The sequence below is a fragment of the Diabrotica virgifera genome, chromosome 5, assembly GCF_917563875.1.
Source record: "Diabrotica virgifera virgifera chromosome 5, PGI_DIABVI_V3a".
NCBI classification, from domain to species: domain Eukaryota; kingdom Metazoa; phylum Arthropoda; class Insecta; order Coleoptera; family Chrysomelidae; genus Diabrotica; species Diabrotica virgifera.
The window spans coordinates 13,467,929-13,492,131 of record NC_065447.1 but is presented as its reverse complement, the minus strand read 5'-3'; the positions used below and the strand labels follow the sequence as shown (position 1 = coordinate 13,492,131).

Sequence of the window (24,203 nt, the reverse complement as noted above, 5' to 3'; positions counted from 1 at the left end):
TTATTTTAGATACTTAGGTATTGTATCAAAATTTATAAATTACAGTTTTGAAATAAGTAATTTATATTAATAAATAATTTATTATTGTACATTTGAAGAGGTTAGGCGGCGCCTACCTTGCCTACCCTGACGGGCCGCCCCTGTGATGCGCTGTCATAAATACGTGTGATATTAATGCCTTCTAGGTCCAAATTAATTAAAACTCTTTTTCTTGGTTCAGATACATTATATTTACAATCAACTCCACCAATGACTAACCATAACAACGTGTTTACATATAACAGTAACAACCTAAATTGCATTAACTAAATACTGAGTACAATAATAATATAAATATATACAGGGTGTCCCGAAAAGATTGGTCATAAATTATACCACAGATTCTGGGGTCAAAAATAGGTTGATTGAACCTCACTTACCTATATACAATAGTGCACACAAAAAAAGTTACAGACCTTTGAAGTTACAAAATGAAAATCGAATTTTTTTCATATATCGAAAACTCTCAGAGATTTTTTATTGAAAATTGACATGTGGCATTTTTATGACAGCAATATCTTAAAAAAAATTAAGTAAAATTTGTGCACCCCATACAAATTTTATGGGGTTTTGTTTCCTTAAACCCCCCCAAACTTTTGCGTACGTTCCAATTAAATTATTATTGTGGCACTATTAGTTAAACACATTATTTTTAAAACTTTTTTGCCTCTTAGTACTTTTTCGATAAGCCAGTGTTTATCGAGATATTTTGAATATTTGTCGAATCCACCACATATTTGTATATGGTTAAGTACGGTTATAGAGACCTGTTAATAATCTGAAAATGTATTTATAATTTACATTTTTAGGTATATTTTGAAAAAGAAGCTACATCTCGATAAAAGGTGACTTATGAACAAAAAACTGAGACAAAAGTTTTAAAAACACTGTGTTTAACTAATGGTACCACAATAATAGTTTAATTGGAACGTACACAAACATTAGGGGGGTTTAAAGGAACAAAACCCCCATAAAATTTTTACGTAAATATATTGAAAAAGAAGCCGCATCTCAATAAAAACTGGCTTATCGAAAAAATACTAAGAGGCAAAAAAGTTTTAAAAACGTTGTGTTTAACTAATGGTACCACAATAATGAATTAATTGGAACGTACACAAAAGTTTGGGGGGGGAACATAATCCCAATAAAATTTTTTATGGGGTGGAAAAATTTCACTATAATTTTGTTTTAAGATGTTCCTGACATAAGAATTATACATGTCCATTTTCAATAAAAAATCTCTAATAGTTTTCGATATATTGAAAAAAATCGATTTTCATTTTGTAACTTCAAAGAGCTGTAACTTTTTTTGTGAGCACATTTGTACTAAGGTAAGTTAGGTTCAATCGAACTATTTTTGACCCCAGAATGTGTGGTATAATTTATGACCATTCTTTTCGGGACACCCTGTATATCATGGGACATTCACTTTTATATAGAATAAACTATTTCAACATCACGCGCGGCCTCGGCCATGGGCAATCGATTATATTATTTACTTTGATTATTAACTTTCAATAAAAACATCTTTTTGTACAGGGTGATATTATAATACTACAGCGCTACTGTAGCCTCTTAAAACAAATCTCACAGTTGTGAGGTTTTTCCCCAGTGTGCACTCTCAAATGAGGCCATGAAAGCCAGAGTGGCCTAACTGATTTTAACATTACATAATCAAAGAAAATGATCAGAACCTATTAATGTCCGATTGTTTTAGTAATTGTATGTTGATCAATAATAATTCTTGGTCAACATAAAACTACTAAAACAATTGGACATTGTTAGCTTCTGATCATTTTCTTTGATTATGTAAAGCAATGTTAAAGTAGTTAGGGCACTCTGGCCCTCATGGCCTCATTTGTACTCTCTTGTATAATTGATTTACCTACTTAAATTCAACTGAATACATAATTGAAACATTCTCAAAATTTTACTTGTATCTTAATTACAAAAAATTCATATTTATTTATTCAGGAAATTATGATTGCTTAGTCTTAAATAAAAAAACAACGAATTTAAAAAAAAAATCATTGAATTCGAAGTTTTATGTTTGATTTATCTAAATTAATTTAAATTTTTATATTTTTGTTTTGCATATTTATAATGATTAAAAATTCCCGATAATGGAAGGTAAAATGAGGATTGAGAGGCCGCTTTTCTATAAAATCACTGGGCCGCTTGAAAAGTTCCAGCACGCCACTGCTCTTTAATTTTAAATAATGCGTTAATTAACGGCATTAGACATTACTGTGGCCCCAGCATAAAGTTTTTACCCAGTATGCGCTCTCATAATGTATTTTCAAAAAACATTTGTTAGAAAACTACTTATAACAAATTTCACATTTTTTCTCTAGTGTGTACTCTCAAAAAATGTCTTTTCAAAGTACCTGTATGATTAAATTGCTTAAAACAAACCTCACACTTGTAAGGTTTTTCTCCAGTGTGCAATCTAAAATGGTTTTTCAAATTACCTGTTGTAGTAAACTGCTTAAAACAAATCTCACACTTGTAAGGTTTTTTTCCAGAGTGCACTCTCAAATGTGTTTTCAAATTACCTGCTTGACTAAATTGCTTAAAACAAATCTCACACTTGTGAGGTTTTTGCCCATTGTGATCTTGCGAATGTATTTTCAAGGAACTTTTATGACTAAATTGCATAAAACAAATCTCACACTTATAAGGTTTTTCTCCAGTGTGTACTCTCAAATGTTTTTTCAAAGTACCTACTTCACTAAATTGCTTAACACAAATCTCACACGTGTAAGGTTTTCCCCAGTGTGCACTCTCAAATGGTTTTTCAAATTAATTGCTTGACTAAATTGTTTAAAACAAATCTCACACTTGTAAGGTGTTTATCCAGTGTGCACTCTCAAATGGTTTTTCAAATGATCTGATTTACTAAATTGCTTAAAACAAATTTCACACTTGTGAGGCTTTTCTCCAGTGTGAACTCTCAAATGGTTTTTCAAATTAATTACTTGACTAAACTGTTTAAAACAAATATCACACTTGTAAGGCGTTTCTCCAGTGTGCACTCTCAAATGGTTTTTCAAATTAATTGCTTGACTAAATTGCTTAAAACAAATCTCACACTTGTAAGGTTTTTGCTCAGAGTGCACTCTCAAATGGTTTTTCAAATTAATTGCTTGACTAAATTGTTTAAAACAAATCTCACACTTGTAAGGTTTTTCCCCAGTGTGCACTCTCAAATGCATTTTCAAAGTACTTGCTTGACTAAATTGCTTAAAACAAATCTCACACTTGTAAGGTTTTTGCTCAGTGTGTACTCTCAAATGTGTTTTCAAATTACATGCTTGACTAAATTGTTTAAAACAAATCTCACACTTGTAAGGTTTTTCCCCAGTGTGCACTCTCAAATGTGTTTCCAAATTACATGCTCTACTAAATTGCTTAAAACAAATCTCACACTTGTAAGGTTTTTGCTCAGTGTGTACTCTCAAATGTGTTTTCAAGGGACTTGGTTGACTAAATTGCTTAAAACAAATCTCACACTTGTAAGGTTTTTCCCCAGTGTGCACTCTCAAATGCATTTTCAAAGTACTTGCTTGACTAAATTGCTTAAAACAAATCTCACACTTGTAAGGTTTTTCCCCAGTGTGCACTCTCAAATGTGTTTTTAAATAGGTCGTTGTAGTAAATTGCTTAAAACAAATCTCACACTTGTAAGGTGTTTCCCCAGTGTGCACTTTCAAATGTTTTGTCAAGTCACTAGCAGAACTACAATGTTTTAAACAAATTTCACATTTAAAAAGTCTTTTTCCGGTCACAACTTCCATATTTTTATTTAATGTTGTTCCTTCAGTGTGTCGACTCATATCATTTCCTTCGTAAGATGAATCTTCAATTGGTTTCTCCGTGATTTCCATTTTGATTTCATCTTGAAGATAACCTAAAATACAAACCAACTATACTGTAATTATTGTCGTAGACTTAAACACAACATACATATGATACTGTTTGGAGACTGGGATTAATATATAAACTGACCCGTATTATACCCTGCAGAAAGATAATTAACCTCATTGACAACATGCTAACAAACAGAACCTTCCAAGTTATAATGGGAAAGGAGATGAGTAGACAGATGAAAGTTAACAATGGCCTTCCACAGGGTTCTGTCCTTTCGCCTTCACTTTTCAGCATCTATATTGCTGACATGCCTCAAACCGAATCTCGGAAGTTTGGATATGCTGACGACTGGACCATTGCAACAAGCCACCAATATTTAGAAACTACAGAAATCACTCTCACGAATGACTTATCCATCCTCAGCGAATACCTTAAGAAATGGAGACTACAACCAAGCACTACAAAAACTGAAGTATCAGCTTTTCATCTTAACAAGAAGCTGACAAACAGAGAATTGCGAGTGTATTTTAATAACAAGCTGTTGAAACACAATAAATGCCCGAAATACCTTGTGGTTACTCTACAGGGTGATTGATTAGTAGGGTAAAGCTCAATAGCTCCGCCAAAGTAATAGATAGCAATAAAAGTTAATAAAAAAAATTTTAGCCACCTTTGAGCTTCACATTACAAAATTAGTTAGAATGTTACAGGGTGTTCGATAACACAGTGGCAGACCAAACTTATGTTTTTTTTAATGGAACACCCTATATTTTATTTTATATTCGAAATCCTGTTAACTTCTCCATCACAAAAATATAAAGGTTTGTAATGTTATACAGGGTATTTACAAAGTTATAACCAATTTTGGTCGGTCTTGACGGTCCAGTTAGCTGGGGCTCAGTCGATCGACAAGTTTAGTGGATTTGCGATTTGCGGTCGCTGGTTCGAGCCTCAGCTAGGTCATGAAATTTATAAAAGGCCAACGCCGTAGTATAAAACTCGATAGAGTCTACGGCTTGGTCTGGAATAAACTGGCGTCTGATCGGCCTATGGAGGAGCGGTACGGGAAGGGATAAGGGCTTCCGGCTTGGTGATACTCCTTCATAGATCCCTACCGAAGGGCGTTGACGCCTAAGAACGGTGTATACATACATAACCAATTTTGTATGAAAATCGTAACAAGTTCAACTCCCTGTATAAATAAAAATAAGCACAACAGCAATGGTTTATTAATGCCATTTTTTTTTGTTTATTGTCAAAATTTTTAAGAATTATTGATATTGCTAATTTTCTTTATATCAAATACAGGGTGAGTCAAAACGCAAGTACATTATTTTCTCAGTACTGTTAAATGGAACACCCTGTATTTTATATCATTATTGAAAAGTAACATTAACGTACTTTAATTTTTATATAACATTCCCTATGCCCAAATGTATTAGTTTTCGAGATATTTTCATTTTTCAGAGCAAATTATCTTAGGTGTTTAAATTTATCTAAATTTTAAGTAAGCCATGACTGAATTGACAATTGAAGATTACCGATTATCAATCCGGTAATCAATGTAACACTGTAGCAAATAAAGAAATAAAAATAATTTATTAGTAATACATTTTACAAGCAAAAACACAACCACTACATGCAACATTTTTGAAACAATTAAAAACTATCTTTTTATGTAAATGCAACAAATAAACAAAGAAAATTAGTAATAAATTTTACAAAAAAACACAAACACAAAATACAATATTTTGTGAAGATAATTCAACACTACTTTTGTATTTAAATGTAACAATGTAACAAATAAAGAACGAAACATAATTTATCAGTAATACATTTTGCAAAAAAACATGTTTGAAAAAATTAGAAGATACTTTTAATAAAATATTTTTAATATTTAATTACATAAGGTGTTCAAAATTATCTCCTAGCAAATTTATGTACGCCTAAAAACGATCATTGAATGAGCTACTTACTCTACGGAGCATTTGTAAATTAACACATCGAAATACACTTTGTATTCTATTTTTCATCTCATCCCTTGTTGTTGGAGGTATTTTATAAACTTCATTATTAACGTAACCCCAAAAAAATCAGTCCAGTTTATTAAATTCTGGTGATTTGGGTGGCCACGCTACTGGTCCATTGAAAAATGAGAATATCTCGAAAACTAATAAATTTAGACATAGGGAATGGGGTGGCGATTAGGCGATGCTGGTTTATTACAAAATCAAATTTAAAGCGGACTGTATGGAAATAATAACAAAAAAATTCTTACCTTATTTTAACTGGTAGGTCGAGAAGTCTTCAGTTATTAGTAAGGTGAAGGAAGGAGGGAGAAAGGGTTAATTTATTTTTTACTATAACTGAAACCGGCGTTGTTTGTCGACACTTGATAACTATGCGAAACGACTTAACAATTTGAGTTGTTCTTACTTACTGAGGGCCACGACTAGTTAGTACTAACGAAAGGTAATTAAAGAGAAAACAAAAAATTTAGTACAATATCTGGGCAAGAAAATAGGCCAGGTACTTCGAATGAAATTTAATTTAATGAGGCCAAAACAGGGAATGTTATCTAAAAATTAAAGTACGGTAATGGTACTTTTCAATAGTGATATAAAATACAGGGTTGTTCCATTTAAAATTACTGAGAAAATAATGTACTTGCGTTTTGACTCACCCTGTATTTGATATAAAGAAAATTAGCAATATCGACCATTCTTGAAAATTTTGACAATACGTTAAAAAATATGGCATTAATAAACCATTGTTGTTTTGCTTATTTTTATTTATACAGGGAGTTGAACTTGTTACGATTTTCATATAAAATTGGTTATAACTTTGTAAATACCCTGTATAACATAACAAACCTTTATATTTTTGTGATGGAGAAGTTAACAGGATTTCGAATTTAAAATAAAATATAGGGTGTTCCATTTAAAAAAACATAAGTTTGGTCTGCCACTGTGTTATCGAACACCCTGTAACATTGTAACTCATTTTGTGATGTGAAGCTCAAAGGTGGCTAAAATTTTTGTTATTAACTTTTATTGCTATCTATTACTATAGCGGAGCTATTGAGCTTTACCCTACTAATCAATCACCCTGTAGACAGAACTAGAGCTACTTTCTTTAAAAATTTCAATTCCGTCATTTGTTGATGATGTTTGTTTAGATGTTTAGATTTATGATGTTATATTGTTTATTTCAATACATTTTTTGTAAAAAAAGAAAAGCTTTTTATTTCAGATGTTCTGACAGCAACCTTAAAGCGTAAAAGAACAAACACATTTTCTTCATTGCAACTGAAATCATAATTTTAACATTATGCGTTAATTTTGGCACGCAGTGTATCTTACTATTTACTAACTTGTAAGGTTTTTACCCAGTATGCGTCCCCATAATGTATTTTCAAAAAACATTTGCGAAAAAACTGCTTATAGCAAATTTCACACCTTCTCTCTAGTGTGCACTCTCAAATGTCTTTTCAAAATACTCGAGTCGCTAAATTGCTTAAGGTACTATAAATACTCCGGTCAACTTACACATCCGAGGGTACAAAACTTACCAGCATGCTGAAAATTGGCAGGATTGTTCAAAATACCATCATAAATGAAATCTAAAAAGTCCTCACAAATCCGACCCGAGCTAAAAAATTTACGCGGGGTCAAAGATCACCAAATATAGTTTTTGGCGATTTTCAGCGAAACGTTAAGTTTTATCATAAAATTAGTTCTAACAAAAAATGTAGATTAGATAATTATCTATAAAAAATGTCTTATTACTTTTTTTCCTAAGAGCCACCGTTTTTGAGATACAACGATTCAAAAAGTTGTAATCGTCATAATATGCGCACACGTTTCCGCACCATATTTGAGGTAGTGCACTTAGCGCGTTTTTTTAACGTGGTTTCCCCAGTAGGCCTATTCCACGGATCTGTTATGATTCTGTTTAATTTGAAGCTATTGAATAATTTAAATTGGCAAGAGTTAAAAATGATATAAGTTATAAAAAGCGGTATAAATTAAAAAAAGGGGAAATTCACCCAACTGGTTCATAATTTTCTAATACTTCTGCTTCCTCTTCTCCTTGTTCTTCTTCTTCTTCTTCTTCACCTTCTAGTTTATCTTGTTCTTATTCTTCTTGCAATTAAATGCAAGTAAATTGCTCCTCGATAGAATCAAAGGAATCCTCAATTGTTGGTGATTCAACATTGGAGCACGACCCGTTTTGACAATTAGTGCATGCTACCGAACAAAACAGTCCAACTTTTTTGAAACCAAATTTAACGCTACATCCCTTTTTACAGTTGCAAAAAATTGTGTTCAGGGGTTTTTCCGGCGCAGGTGGGAGTAAAGTTTAAATTGGTTTTAATGAACTGTCGACTAATTTACATCCCCAGTCTTTTGGATCTAGCTGATAACCAAGTCACACTTGAACTTGGTAATATACTCGAAAAAGAAGTTGATGAGCAGCCGCTGAGGTTGAAGGAAGACAAGATAATTGTACTTGTTTTTTATTTAGAGTATTTTTAAAGAAACATGCATATCGAAACTTATCTAAGCACGTAGTTTTTTTAGGCGCTCCTTCAGCACATTTAAGTAAAATTAGGTTTAACACGTATATTCACTCCGGAGTAGTACTTAAGACTAATTAATACCTCGAGGGTGTCATCTACCTGAAGGATTTCGCCGCCCAGGAAGATAACGGTGTAATTTGCATAATAATAAACCAACTAAATTTACATAAAGTTTATTGTATATTGAAATGTTTATTAGTACTTAGCAATAAACATTTTGCCTAGAAAGTTGGCTTTCATTAATATGTTTAAACCCTTCTGAGAAAAGAATAGGTAGGTTGATTAGATTAGCCGACGTACCTATAGAACGTGTTTATTCCGACAAAACCCATCTTTACAAATTGAATAAGACGCATAAGTAAGAAGAATTATTATAAGTTAATACTTTGTCATATCAATTAACTATTTTTGTTAGGAATAAGCCGTAAAATTGAAATATTTCTTATTACTTTCGCGTTATATTCACTTTGTAACGATTTTTTTGTTGGCACTGTAATATAATACAGCTTATACATTGCACCCCTCGGTAGACCGCAAGCTGTATAGTAGAAACATTATCTTATAATATCTTATATTATTATGTGTAATATAAGTTAGGTTGACCGATAGAATATTATGTTTACTTGCATTACAGTTTCAGTGATGTATACCGGGTGGTGAATTGGAACACGGGCCATAGGAAACTCAATGTAAAATTTTAAACTGTTGAATTCCTGCTTCCCTAATTATTTTATATCAAAAGTCATAAGAAACTATTTGTAGAGAATTGAAATCTGTATTGAAAACAACTGTTAATATTGTTCTACGAACAATTATTATTCAAAATTTTGTAAAAATATAATACAATTTTCAGAGAAATACGCCAAAGTTACGCCACACACAGTGCAATAATGTGTATAAGATTGCATTCGGTGACAATGAATTTATTATATTAACAATTTGAACTGTCAATGTCTTTATTTATTTTATCATTTATTGTTTAAAACACAATAAAGTTGATCAGATACTCTCAGTTAAGAAGAAAGTATTAATAATAAAGATATTTTCTTCAGTCAATGGTGTACTTTGTACACTGTCAGTTAAATAGTAACGTGTCTACACATGCCCACACATACCTACTGTGGTCAATATAATATTATATTTTTCAAAATTTTGGAATGTGTTTAAATCGTAGAACCATTGTAACTTTTGTTTTTAATACAGATTTCAATCCTCTACAAATAACTTCTCATGACTGTATGATGTAACATAATTGGGGAAGCAGGAATTCAACAGTTTAAAATTTTACATTCAGTTTCCTATGGCCCGTTTTCCGATTCACCACCCGGTACTGTATACGTAGTGTACTAATATGTACTTTCAACTCTTTGAATCGTTGTATCTCAAAAAACGGTGGCTCTTACGAAAAAAAGTATTAAGATATTTTTCATAGATAATTATCTAATCTACATTTTTTGTTAGAACTAATTTTATGATAAAATTTACCGTTTCGCTGAAAATCGCTAAAAACCATATTTGGTGACCTTTGACCCCGCGTAAATTTTTTAGCTCCGGTCGGATTTATGAGGACTTTTTAGATTTCATTTATGATGGTATTTTGAACAATCCTGCCCATTTTCAGCTTGATGGTAATTATTGTAACCTCACTCCTATTTTTGAGTCTAACTAAACCGGTCTACTAAAATACTACACTTTAGAAGACCAAAAATAATCATTTTTTCCTCAGAACCTTTATAAAAAAGAACATAAAACTTTTTACATATTAATATCTATCTTTTAGAGAATACAAAAAATATATCTTTTTTATTTAGGCACGTACTCTAATACTGTTGAGGGCGCAAAAGTCGAGGCCTCCAAAAAATATGGCGGACAGTTAATCTCAGGACTGGAATATCTGAAACAAAAAATCGTACTGCATTTGAAAAAGGAAGGTTTCTTACGTGGCAATTTACCACAATTTGACAAAAAAATAAATACTTTTTAACCATGAAAAACTGACGAAAAACGGGCGATTTTTTCACAATTTTTTTTCAAATTTCAGTAAAATTTTTATTTTGCGGAGTTTTTCACTAACGGTGGTAAATTGTCACGTAAGAAACCTTCCTTTTTCAAACAACGCTGCACGATTTTTTTTTATTCAGAGACCCAATCCTGAGATTAACTGTCCGCCACCGAAACTACGTTTTTTCGAGGCCTCGACTTTGTCGCCGTCTACAATATTAGTGTACATTCATAATGATTCAATAAAATTGTGTAGTTTCCAATTGGAGTAATTGGGGTAGTTCCAATTTCTTTCATTATATATGAATTTTGGGCTGCTGAATCCGAATATGAAGTTTGCGGACAAAATTTCTTGCCGGAACATTGAAAAAATAGCGAAAAAAGCGAAAAATTTCAGCTTTTTTGCTCAAATCTCGAAACCTATTAACTTTTAGTAAATGGTCTGTTAACAGAAATTAAAGTACTTAAAATTATCTACAAATATCACTATCTACTTTTTTTTCAGACGAAACGTTCGGTCTAATGTGCAAGTTGAAAATTGCCAATTTTTAACGGTCTCGGCAAAACCCATTTTTTACCTTCCAAAACTTTAGTTTTTATTGGAATGCTGTCATTTGATAAATTTCTCCTAGTTTTCTGTACAAATAATAAATGTTAGTTCATAATATGAATATGGTATGTCTCTTCTCACAGCTTCCATGAATCCATTCTATCCTAAAATACCGAGAATGTCTCTGTTTTTACCTTAGAGCCACAGATGGAGTCACAGTTTCAGTTGGTGTGAACATTTAAGTCGACTTTACATTACATGATTTATTATGTGATTTGTCATATGATTTGGTCATGGAGTGAAATTTACATGTTTACACTGTGTGATTTGTCATATGATTTTGCATTGTTTATACGGCTCGTTTTGTCATAAGCATTGTCATGCGGCTCGTCATGGGAAAAATCATATGACAAATCACGTAGTGTAAAGTCGACTTTACTTCGAATCTGTTCTCTTGATTTCTGATTAACCTTGAGGTTTTGTCCTTTTAAATTGAATTAGTTGAACAGCTACCTGACTTCCATAAACCTCAGGCGCGGGTTTCTTTTTTATCCGAGGGATGGATTGCTTAGGAGCTACTGCATGTTTTGGTGCAATACAAGAAATGCCGCATATGACGTGAAAAGTGTGGTATTCGTCGATTGTATGTACGTTAAAATCAGCGTTATCGTACACCTGCTGTGTAAAGCACGGCAGGTCAATTTTCTGCGGATCGCCTGCGAATGCTGACACTTCCAGGCGAACAGCTTCTGTATAGGATGAATAAAACTCCAAAGAGGAAACTACATCAACCTATTTTCTTGAGCCGTACTTTTTGTAGGGAAAACGGCCAACCCTGCAAGGAATGGTGTGACTGAGACCAACTATCTGGGCCTTACTGTCGCTACAAGACTTTGAGCAAGCGCGTTGCTTATTTGCAAGTGTCAGCAATCGCAGGCGATCCGCAGAAAATTGACCAGCCGTGCTTTACACAACAGGTGTACGAAAAAGATTATTTTAACCCTTTGTATGCCAGGCCTTAATTTGCATGTTGGTCCCTCAATCCCAAAGGTTTTTTCATGCTTAGAGTCCCATTGCCTTATATATACGTCGCATATAAATAAACAAATAAATGACCAAAACATGTTTTTTAATGGGTTTTTTAAACCAACTTAAACGTTTTCTTTTCAATACTCATCAGAGCAAAACCAACTTGGGAAAATGTAACTAACTTAAAAAAAAATAATGTAATGTAAATTGACATTAAAAGTTTTCTTTTGTGTGGTACTCCTCAAAACATGACACTACGCAAAGGCCGACTCCGTATCTTGCACACAGGTATCACGATTCGCTTCTTTTTTTTTCTGGTCTTTTCTGTGGCTACAAACGCTTCACCTTCTACCACCTTGCTACTGCCACCAGTGCTACAATATAGCATATATCTAAAATATGTGAACAAATATATACGGCAATGGGTCCGAATGACCTGTCTTAGGTGCCAACATTTTGAGGCTTTGGGAACAATAATCTAAAATTTTCGGACATATTTCTACGGCATTGGGACACCAATGAGTCTAAAATTTTATAAGCAACGCATATTTTCGGCTTTGGTAAATTGAGACCATAACACCTTGAACGTATATATATGGCGGCTGGGAATACAGACCCACTTTTTCAAAAACATATATATGCAGCGTTGGGACCGAAAGAGTTAACGTACATACAATCGACGGATACCACACTTTTACGTCATGGGTGGCATTTCTTGTATTGCACCAAAACATGCAATAGCTCCTAACCAATCCATTCCTCGGCTAAAAACTAAACCCGCACCTGAGGTTTATGGAAGTCAGAGAGCTGTTCAACTAATACATTTTGAAAGGACAAAACCTCAAGGTTTATCAGAAATCAAGATCCGAAGGAAATGTTCACACCAACTGAAACTGTGACTCCATCTGTGCCTGATCTTCTGTGGCTCTAAGGGAAAAACAGAGACATTCTCGGTATTTTAGGATAGAATGGAAATGGAAGCTGTGAGAAGAGACATACCATATTCATATTATGAACTAACATTTATTATTTGTACAGAAAACTAGAAGAAATTTATCAAATGACAGCATTCTAATAAAAACTAAAGTTCTGGAATGTAAAAAGTGGGTTTTGCCGAGACCGTTAAAAATTGGCAATTTTCAACTTGCACTTTAGACCGAACGGTTCGTCTGAAAAAAAAAGTAAATAGTGATGTTTGTAGATAATTTTAAGTACTTTAATTTCTGTTAACAGACTATTTACTAAAAGTTAATAGTTTTCGAGATTTGAGCAAAAAAGCGGAAAAAAGCTGAAATTTTTCGATTTTCTCGCAATTTTTTCAATGTTCCGGCAAGAAATTTTGTCCGCAAACCTCATATTCGGATTCTGCAGCTCAAAATCCATATATAATAAAAGAAATCAGAACTACCCCAAAACTTTCCCACTAGCGAGCTCGTAGAGTACAAATCGACTGAATCATAAATGAAAAAGGATATATTTTTTGTATTCTATAAGAGTTCAATATTAATATGTAAAAAGTTTTATGTTCATTTTTAATAAAGGTTCTGAGAAAAAAAAGAATGTGTGTGTACTTTGTACGCACGTAAGAAGTTATACTTCTATTATAATATAATTTCAACGAAATAAATATACCTACTTAACAGTTACAATACAAAAAATTAACAATAATTACCAAAAATGAACCAAAACTTAACAATGCCAAATATTAAAAAAAAAAAAAGAAAAAAGTATGAATAGTCCGGGATTTGAACCCGCAATCTCGCGATTTTTTGATTTCTGGTCCAATGCTCTACCAACAAGGCCATCAAGCCGCATGCTACTTATCTTTCAGATATACATAATTATACAGCACGGTGACAAGTGAAATATAAAAATATATGTTTTATTATTTTACGCCCAAGGAAGACAAATCCAAAGACACAAAATTGTAATAAAAAACCTTTTAAACCACCTTTTTCAAATTGCGCAAGTTAGATTATTAATATTAATGTTAATAAATGAAATATAAATATTTTGACGTTTCACAATTTGACAATTCACTTTTAACTGCAGTGCCTTGAAAATTTTAAAGCACTAGTGCCTTAAAGTAGCATTTTTAACGCTCCTATGGAGTCCTAAAAATTGCATTTTTAACACGTTTGTAGAAAAATATATTTAAAAACACTAATATATTCTTTCCACACCTTTTCTGGACTGATACATACATAAATTAAAACATTTTGAAGTATAACTTCAAAAATATAATATGAAAACTATTTAAAAAGGCAGTATAACTATTAACTAACCTTTGTTGTTTCTCTTCCCACAAATTTTAAAACGTAACAACCATACATAACCAAACCATCAACCGTCCAAACCACAGCTGCGCTACAGCTGCCATATTGGATAATTTTTGACATGTCATTTGAACATCCAATCAGAACAAAGTTATAATGCGCATGTGCCCGGATCGTAGGTTTTAACAAATAAAAATTCACCCTCATATCGCGCGTAAAGAAGTATAACTTCAAAAATCTTGAAAAAATGCTTATTATTGGTTTTCTAAAGTGTACTAGTACCTTAAAAGACATTTTTCACTTGTGTAATCTCAAATGTGATTTTAAGTTACTTTTTACAGAAAACTGCTTAAAACAAATCTCACACTTGTGAGGTTTTCCCCCAGTGTGCACTTTCAAATGTGTTTTCAAAGAACCTGCTTGACTAAACTGCCTAAAACAAATTTCACACTTGTGAGGTTTTTCTCCAGTGTGCACTCTCAAATGTGTTTTTAAATGACCTGATTCACTAAATTGCTTAAAACAAATCTCACACTTGTAAGGTTTTTCCCCAGTGTGCACTCTCAAATGGTTTTTCAAATTATCTGATTTACTAAATTGCTTAAAACAAATTTCACACTTGTGAGGCTTTTCTCCAGTGTGCACTCTCAAATGTGTTTTCAAATGATATGATTTACTAAATTGCTTAAAACAAATTTCACACTTGTGAGGCTTTTCTCCAGTGTGAACTCTCAAATGGGTTTTCAAACTATTTGCTTGACTAAACTGTTTAAAACAAATCTCACACTTGTAAGGTGTTTCTCCAGTGTGCACTCTCAAATGGTTTTTCAAATTATCTGATATACTAAATTGCTTAAAACAAATTTCACACTTGTGAGGCTTTTCTCCAGTGTGCACTCTCAAATGGGTTTTCAAATTAATTGCTTGACTAAATTGCTTAAAACAAATCTCACACTTGTGAGGCTTTTCTCCAGTGTGCACTCTCAAATGGTTTTTCAAATTAATTGCTTGACTAAATTGTTTAAAACAAATCTCACACTTGTAAGGTTTTTCCCCAGTGTGCACTCTCAAATGTGTTTCCAAATTACATGCTTGACTAAATTGCTTAAAACAAATCTCACACTTGTAAGGTGTTTCCCCAGTGTGCACTCTCAAATGTTTTGTCAAGTCACTAGCAGAACTACAATGTTTTAAAGAAATTTCACATTTAAAAAGTCTTTTTCCGGTCACAACTTCCATATTTTTATTTAATTTTGTTCCTTCAGTGTGTCGACTCATATCATTTCCTTCGTAAGATGAATCTTCAATTGGTTTCTCCGTGATTTCCATTTTGATTTCATCTTGAAGATAACCTAAAATACAAACCAACTATACTGTAATTATTGTCGTAGACTTAAACACAACATACATATGATACTGTTTGGAGACTGGGATTAATATATAAACTGACCCGTATTATACCCTGCAGAAAGATAATTAACCTCATTGACAACATGCTAACAAACAGAACCTTCCAAGTTATAATGGGAAAGGAGATGAGTAGACAGATGAAAGTTAACAATGGCCTTCCACAAGGTTCTGTCCTTTCCCCTTTACTTTTCAGCCTCTATATTGCTGACATGCCTCAAACCGAATCTCGGAAGTTTGGATATGCTGACGACTGGACCATTGCAACAAGCCACCAATATTTAGAAACTACAGAAATCACTCTCACGAATGACTTATCCATCCTCAGCGAATACCTTAAGAAATGGAGACTACAACCAAGCACTACAAAAACTGAAGTATCAGCTTTTCATCTTAACAAGAAGCTGACAAACAGAGAATTGCGAGTGTATTTTAATAACAAGCTGTTGAAACACAATAAATGCCCGAAATACCTTGTGGTTACTCTACAGGGTGATTGATTAGTAGGGTAAAGCTCAATAGCTCCGCCAAAGTAATAGATAGCAATAAAAGTTAATAAAAAAAATTTTAGCCACCTTTGAGCTTCACATTACAAAATTAGTTAGAATGTTACAGGGTGTTCGATAACACAGTGGCAGACCTAACTTATGATTTTTTTTAAATGGAACACCCTATATTTTATTTTATATTCGAAATCCTGTTAACTTCTCCATCACAAAAATATAAAGGTTTGTAATGTTATACAGGGTATTTACAAAGTTATAACCAATTTTGTATGAAAATCGTAACAAGTTCAACTCCCTGTATAAATAAAAATAAGCACATAAGGTTTATTAATGCCATATTTTTTTTGTTTATTGTCAAAATTTTTAAGAATTAATATTGATAATTTTCTTTATATCAAATACAGGGTGAGTCAAAACGCAAGTACATTATTTTCTCAGTACTGTTAAATGGAACACCCTGTATTTTATATCATTATTGAAAAGTAACATTAACGTACTTTAATTTTTATATAACATTCCCTATGCCCAAATTTATTAGTTTTCGAGATATTTTCATTTTTCAGAGCAAATTATCTTAGGTGTTTAAATTTATCTAAATTTTAAGTAAGCCATGACTGAATTGACAATTGAAGATTACCGATTATCAATCCGGTAATCAATGTAACACTGTAGCAAATAAAGAAATAAAAATAATTTATTAGTAATACATTTTACAAGCAAAAACACAACCACTACATGCAACATTTTTGAAACAATTAAAAACTATCTTTTTATGTAAATGCAACAAATAAACAAAGAAAATTAGTAATAAATTTTACAAAAAAACACACAAACACAAAATACAATATTTTGTAAAGTTAATTAAACACTACTTTTGTATGTAAATGTAACAATGTAACAAATAAAGAACGGAACATAATTTATCAGTAATACATTTTGCAAAAAAACATGTTTGAAAAAATTAGAAGATACTTTTAATAAAATATTTTTAATATTTAATTACATAAGGTGTTCAAAATTATCTCCTTGCAAATTTATGTACGCCTAAAAACGATCATTGAATGAGCTACTTACTCTACGGAGCATTTGTAAATTAACACATCGAAATACACTTTGTATTCTATTTTTCATCTCATCCCTTGTTGTTGGAGGTATTTTATAAACTTCATTATTAACGTAACCCCAAAAAAATCAGTCCAGTTTATTAAATTCTGGTGATTTGGGTGGCCACGCTACTGGTCCATTGAAAAATGAAAATATCTCGAAAACTAATAAATTTAGACATAGGGAATGTTATCTAAAAATTAAAGTACGGTAATGATACTTTTCAATAGTGATATAAAATACAGGGTTGTTCCATTTAAAATTACTGAGAAAATAATGTACTTGCGTTTTGACTCACCCTGTATTTGATATAAAGAAAATTAGCAATATCGACCATTCTTGAAAATTTTGACAATACGTTAAAAAATATGGCATTAATAAACCATTGTTGTTTTGCTTATTTTTATTTATACAGGGAGTTGAACTTGTTACGATTTTCATATAAAATTGGTTATAACTTTGTAAATACCCTGTATAACATAACAAACCTTTATATTTTTGTGATGGAGAAGTTAACAGGATTTCCAATTTAAAATAAAATATAGGGTGTTCGATTTAAAAAAACATAAGTTTGGTCTGCCACTGTGTTATCGAACACCCTGTAACATTCTAACTCATTTTGTAATGTGAAGCTCAAAGGTGGCTAAAATTTTTGTTATTAACTTTTATTGCTATCTATTACTACAGCGGAGCTATTGAGCTTTACCCTACTAATCAATCACCCTGTAGACAGAACTAGAGCTACTTTCTTTAAAAATTTCAATTCCGTCATTTGTTGATGATGTTTGTTTAGATGTTTAGATTTATGATGTTATATTGTTTATTTCAATACATTTTTTGTAAAAAAAGAAAAGCTTTTTATTTCAGATGTTCTGACAGCAACCTTAAAGCGTAAAAGAACAAACACATTTTCTTCATTGCAACTGAAATCATAATTTTAACATTATGCGTTAATTTTGGCACGCAGTGTATCTTACTATTTACTAACTTGTAAGGTTTTTACCCAGTATGCGTCCCCATAATGTAGTTTCAAAAAACATTTGCGAAAAAACTGCTTATAGCAAATTTCACACCTTCTCTCTAGTGTGCACTCTCAATGTCTTTTCAAAATACTTGAGTCGCTAAATTGCTTAAGGTACTAGTACACTTTAGAAGACCAAAAATAATCAATTTTTTCTCAGAACCTTTATTAAAAAAGAACAAAACTTTTTTTCTACAACCTTGTTAAAAATGCAATTTTTAGCACTCCATACGAGCGTTAAAAATGCTACTTTAAGGCACTAGTGCTTTAAAATTTTTAAGGCACTGCAGTTCGTATAAAAATGGAAATAAAAATGGAAATGTCAGTCAAGTTCAAGTAAAAGTTTTTGTAGATATTGTCCTGTAATTAAGTTTGTAGAAAAAATATTGTATGATATGCGTGTTAAAAAGTACATTTTTAAGGCGCTCATGTGAATTGCAGAACTCGCTTCGCTCATTCTGCAAACTTTCACATGCGTGCCTTAACCCTTAAACGCCCAAGGGTGGGTAAAAAATGTCCACCTAATGCGTATTCCCTTGTAACATATTTATTACGTGTTTAATTTTTTTTTTTAATTATTTATTGTTAAAAAGACAGCCCATTATCGAATGTTAATTTTGTTCTACCAATATTTTTGAAAATAAAAGCAGCATCTTGGGTTAAATATGGATGGGCATAAAAAGTACACCCTTGGCAAAACTTGTTATAGTCTGTTCGCTAAACTCAGACGCAACTTTCTAGATATTTTAGTCGGTAATCTTGCCAATTTTAGTAAAATTGTCAAAAAATAATATTTAAATAGTTAATAATCACTAAATAGTTAGTAATTTTGCCAATTTTTGCAAAATTGGAAAAAAACAAAAAAATTATCGACTAAAATATCTAGCCAGTTGCGTCTGAGTTTAGCGAACCCACTATACTAAAGGTTTCTATATAATTTCTCGTTGGTAGGAAGATAATCCATATAATTATCGATGTATAATTACATAATCTACATAATTATCCGCCAATGAGGAGGCTGAAAGAAAGAATATGGAGAAAATCGACAAATCTGAATTACTGGCTTTTACTGGTATGTTAATTTTGATGTACATTGTAATTTTGTTGTAAGGTTTGTAAATTACAGGAAATTCTTCCTAGTGGATGTTTGTAAATTGTTTATATTAATATTTTAGAAGATGATGTGTTTATTAAGCATAAGATTCTTAAGTTTAATCCATTTTCAACAACTCTCAATAAAGATATTATTAGCTATTTTCGAGGTGTACATTTTTTACCCACCCTTGGGCGTACATGGAACCTAAAAATGGTTGGGCGTTTAAGGGTTAAACGTGTACTTTTAACACTTATATCATAAATAACTATTACATATTAATATCTATCTTTTAGAGAATACAAAAAATATATCTTTTTTATTTAGGCACGTACTCTAATACTGTTGAGGGCGCAAAAGTCGAGGCCTCCAAAAAATATGGCGGACAGTTAATCTCAGGACTGGAATATCTGAAACAAAAAATCGTACTGCATTTGAAAAAGGAAGGTTTCTTACGTGACAATTTATCACAATTTGACAAAAAAATAAAAAATAAATACTTTTTAACCATGAAAAACTGACGAAAAACGGGCGATTTTTTCACAATTTTTTTTCAAATTTCAGTAAAATTTTTATTTTGCGGAGTTTTTCACTAACGGTGGTAAATTGTCACGTAAGAAACCTTCCTTTTTCAAACAACGCTGTACGATTTTTTTTGATTCAGAGACCCAATCCTGAGATTAACTGTCCGCCATCGAAACTACGTTTTTTCGAGGCCTCGACTTTGTCGCCGTCTACAATATTAGTGTACATTCATAATGATTCAATAAAATTGTGTAGTTTCCAATTGGAGTAATTGGGATAGTTCCAATTTCTTTCATTATATATGAATTTTGGGCTGCTGAATCCGAATATGAAGTTTGCGGACAAAATTTCTTGCCGGAACATTGAAAAAATAGCGAAAAAAGCGAAAAATTTCAGCTTTTTTGCTCAAATGTCGAAAACTATTAACTTTTAGTAAATGGTCTGTGAACAGAAATTAAAGTACATACTTAAAATTATCTACAAATATCACTATCTACTTTTTTTTCAGACGAAACGTTCGGTCTAAGGTGCAAGTTGAAAATTGCCAATTTTTAACGGTCTCGGCAAAACCCACTTTTTACCTTCCAAAACTTTAGTTTTTATTGGAATGCTGTCATTTGATAAATTTCTCCTAGTTTTCTGTACAAATAATAAATGTTAGTTCATAATATGAATATGGTATGTCTCTTCTCACAGCTTCCATGAATCCATTCTATCCTAAAATACCGATAATGTCTCTGTTTTTACCTTAGAGCCACAGATGGAGTCACAGTTTCAGTTGGTGTGAACATTTCAGTCGACTTTACATTACATGATTTATTATGTGATTTGTCATATGATTTGGTCATGGAGTGAAATTTACATGTTTACACTGTGTGATTTGTCATATGATTTTGCATTGTTTATACGGCTCGTTTTGTCATAAGCATTGTCATGCGGCTCGTCATGGGAAAAATCATATGACAAATCACATGATAAATCACGTAGTGTAAAGTCGACTTTACTTCGAATCTGTTCTCTTAATTTCTGATTAACCTTGAGGTTTTGTCCTTTTAAATTGAATTAGTTGAACAGCTACCTGACTTCCATAAACCTCAGGCGCGGGTTTCTTTTTTATCCGAGGGATGGATTGCTTAGGAGCTACTGCATGTTTTGGTGCAATACAAGAAATGCCGCATATGACGTGAAAAGTGTGGTATTCGTCGATTGTATGTACGTTAAAATCAGCGTTATCGTACACCTGCTGTGTAAAGCACGGCAGGTCAATTTTCTGCGGATCGCCTGCGAATGCTGACACTTCCAGGCGAACAGCTTCTGTATAGGATGAATAAAACTCCAAAGAGGAAACTACATCAACCTATTTTCTTGAGCCGTACTTTTTGTAGGGAAAACGGCCAACCCTGCAAGGAATGGTGTGACTGAGACCAACTATCTGGGCCTTACTGTCGCTACAAGACTTTGAGCAAGCGCGTTGCTTATTTGCAAGTGTCAGCAATCGCAGGCGATCCGCAGAAAATTGACCAGCCGTGCTTTACACAACAGGTGTACGAAAAAGATTATTTTAACCCTTTGTATGCCAGGCCTTAATTTGCATGTTGGTCCCTCAATCCCAAAGGTTTTTTCATGCTTAGAGTCCCATTGCCTTATATATACGTCGCATATAAATAAACAAATAAATGACCAAAACATGTTTTTTAATGGGTTTTTTAAACCAACTTAAACGTTTTCTTTTCAATACTCATCAGAGCAAAACCAACTTGGGAAAATGTAACTAACTTAAAAAAAATAATGTAATGTAAATTGACATTAAAAGTTTTCTTTTGTGTGGTACTCCTCAAAACATGACACTACGCAAAGGCCGACTCCGTATCTTGCACACAGGTATCACGATTCCCTTCTTTTTTTTTTCTGGTCTTTTCTGTGGCTACAAACGCTTCACCTTCTACCACCTTGCTACTGCCACCAGTGCTACAATATAGCATATATCTAAAATATGTGAACAAATATATACGGCAATGGGTCCGAATGACCTGTCTTAGGTGCCAACATTTTGAGGCTTTGGGAACAATAATCTAACATTTTCGGACATATTTCTACGGCATTGGGACACCAATGAGTCTAAAATTTTATAAGCAACGCATATTTTCGGCTTTGGTAAATTGAGACCATAACACCTTGAACGTATATATATGGCGGCTGGGAATACAGACCCACTTTTTCAAAAACATATATATGCAGCGTTGGGACAGAAAGAGTTAACGTACATACAATCGACGGATACCACACTTTTACGTCATGGGTGGCATTTCTTGTATTGCACCAAAACATGCAATAGCTCCTAACCAATCCATTCCTCGGCTAAAAACTAAACCCGCACCTGAGGTTTATGGAAGTCAGAGAGCTGTTCAACTAATACATTTTGAAAGGACAAAACCTCAAGGTTTATCAGAAATCAAGATCCGAAGGAAATGTTCACACCAACTGAAACTGTGACTCCATCTGTGCCTGATCTTCTGTGGCTCTAAGGGAAAAACAGAGACATTCTCGGTATTTTAGGATAGAATGGAAATGGAAGCTGTGAGAAGAGACATACCATATTCATATTATGAACTAACATTTATTATTTGTACAGAAAACTAGAAGAAATTTATCAAATGACAGCATTCTAATAAAAACTAAAGTTCTGGAATGTAAAAAGTGGGTTTTGCCGAGACCGTTAAAAATTGGCAATTTTCAACTTGCACTTTAGACCGAACGGTTCGTCTGAAAAAAAAAGTAAATAGTGATGTTTGTAGATAATTTTAAGTACTTTAATTTCTGTTAACAGACTATTTACTAAAAGTTAATAGTTTTCGAGATTTGAGCAAAAAAGCGGAAAAAAGCTGAAATTTTTCGATTTTCTCGCAATTTTTTCAATGTTCCGGCAAGAAATTTTGTCCGCAAACCTCATATTCGGATTCTGCAGCTCAAAATCCATATATAATAAAAGAAATCAGAACTACCCCAAAACTTTCCCACTAGCGAGCTCGTAGAGTACAAATCGACTGAATCATAAATGAAAAAGGATATATTTTTTGTATTCTATAAGAGTTCAATATTAATATGTAAAAAGTTTTATGTTCGTTTTTAATAAAGGTTCTGAGAAAAAAAAGAATGTGTGTGTACTTTGTACGCACGTAAGAAGTTATACTTCTATTATAATATAATTTCAACGAAATAAATATACCTACTTAACAGTTACAATACAAAAAATTAACAATAATTACCAAAAATGAACCAAAACTTAACAATGCCAAATATTAAAAAAAAAAAAAAGAAAAAAGTATAAATAGTCCGGGATTTGAACCCGCAATCTCGCGATTTTTTGATTTCTGGTCCAATGCTCTACCAACAAGGCCATCAAGCCGCATGCTACTTACCTTTCAGATATACATAATTATACAGCACGGTGACAAGTGAAATATAAAAATATATGTTTTATTATTTTACGCCCAAGGAAGACAAATCCAAAGACACAAAATTGTAATAAAAAACCTTTTAAACCACCTTTTTCAAATTGCGCAAGTTAGATTATTAATATTAATGTTAATAAATGAAATATAAATATTTTGACGTTTCACAATTTGACAATTCACTTTTAACTGCAGTGCCTTGAAAATTTTAAAGCACTAGTGCCTTAAAGTAGCATTTTTAACGCTCCTATGGAGTCCTAAAAATTGCATTTTTAACACGTTTGTAGAAAAATATATTTAAAAACACTAATATATTCTTTCCACACCTTTTCTGGACTGATACATACATAAATTAAAACATTTTGAAGTATAACTTCAAAAATATAATATGAAAACTATTTAAAAAGGCAGTATAACTATTAACTAACCTTTGTTGTTTCTCTTCCCACAAATTTTAAAACGTAACAACCATACATAACCAAACCATCAACCGTCCAAACCACAGCTGCGCTACAGCTGCCATATTGGATAATTTTTGACATGTCATTTGAACATCCAATCAGAACAAAGTTATAATGCGCATGCGCCCGGATCGTAGGTTTTAACATATAAAAATTCACCCTCATATCGCGCGTAAAGAAGTATAACTTCAAAAAATCTTGAAAAAATGCTTATTATTGGTTTTCTAAAGTGTACTAGTACCTTAAAAGACATTTTTCACTTGTGTAATCTCAAATGTGATTTTAAG

General features: G+C 32.4%; 2 protein-coding genes and 1 long non-coding RNA gene across 6 annotated transcripts in view; 1 reads left to right on the top strand and 2 right to left on the bottom strand.

The window, feature by feature from the left end:
* Positions 1-254: 254 nt before the first annotated feature.
* LOC126884936 (zinc finger protein 239-like) overlaps positions 255-24,203 on the bottom strand; it is a 68,914-nt gene continuing 44,965 nt past the window's right edge. Inside the window, exons 1-2 of one of the 3 annotated variants that reach the window (XM_050651293.1) lie at positions 23,884-24,110; positions 255-3,949 (exon numbers count right to left, since the gene is read on the bottom strand). In XM_050651293.1, the coding sequence (XP_050507250.1) occupies positions 2,892-3,926 (1,035 nt within the window). In that variant the 5' untranslated portion in view covers positions 3,927-3,949; positions 23,884-24,110 and the 3' untranslated portion in view covers positions 255-2,891. Of the gene's footprint in view, positions 3,950-14,356; positions 14,482-23,883; positions 24,111-24,203 lie in introns of those variants that run through there. The other 2 variants (XM_050651292.1, XM_050651291.1) reach the window with 2 other exon arrangements.
* LOC126884939 (uncharacterized) lies at positions 2,817-15,591 on the top strand. Its single transcript, XR_007698200.1, has 4 exons — positions 2,817-2,887; positions 3,140-3,307; positions 3,560-3,727; positions 15,478-15,591. It is a non-coding gene; the product is annotated as an uncharacterized LOC126884939 (long non-coding RNA).
* The window catches only part of LOC126884935 (zinc finger protein 239-like), a 37,732-nt gene continuing 28,140 nt past the window's right edge, over positions 14,612-24,203 (bottom strand). Inside the window, exons 2-3 of one of the 2 annotated variants that reach the window (XR_007698198.1) lie at positions 19,717-19,888; positions 18,076-18,872 (exon numbers count right to left, since the gene is read on the bottom strand). Coding sequence is in view for 1 of the 2 variants with exons in the window: in XM_050651289.1 (XP_050507246.1) it covers positions 14,645-15,699 (1,055 nt within the window). In the remaining variant the exon portion in view is untranslated. Of the gene's footprint in view, positions 15,700-18,075; positions 18,873-19,716; positions 19,889-24,203 lie in introns of those variants that run through there. The other variant, XM_050651289.1, reaches the window with a different exon arrangement.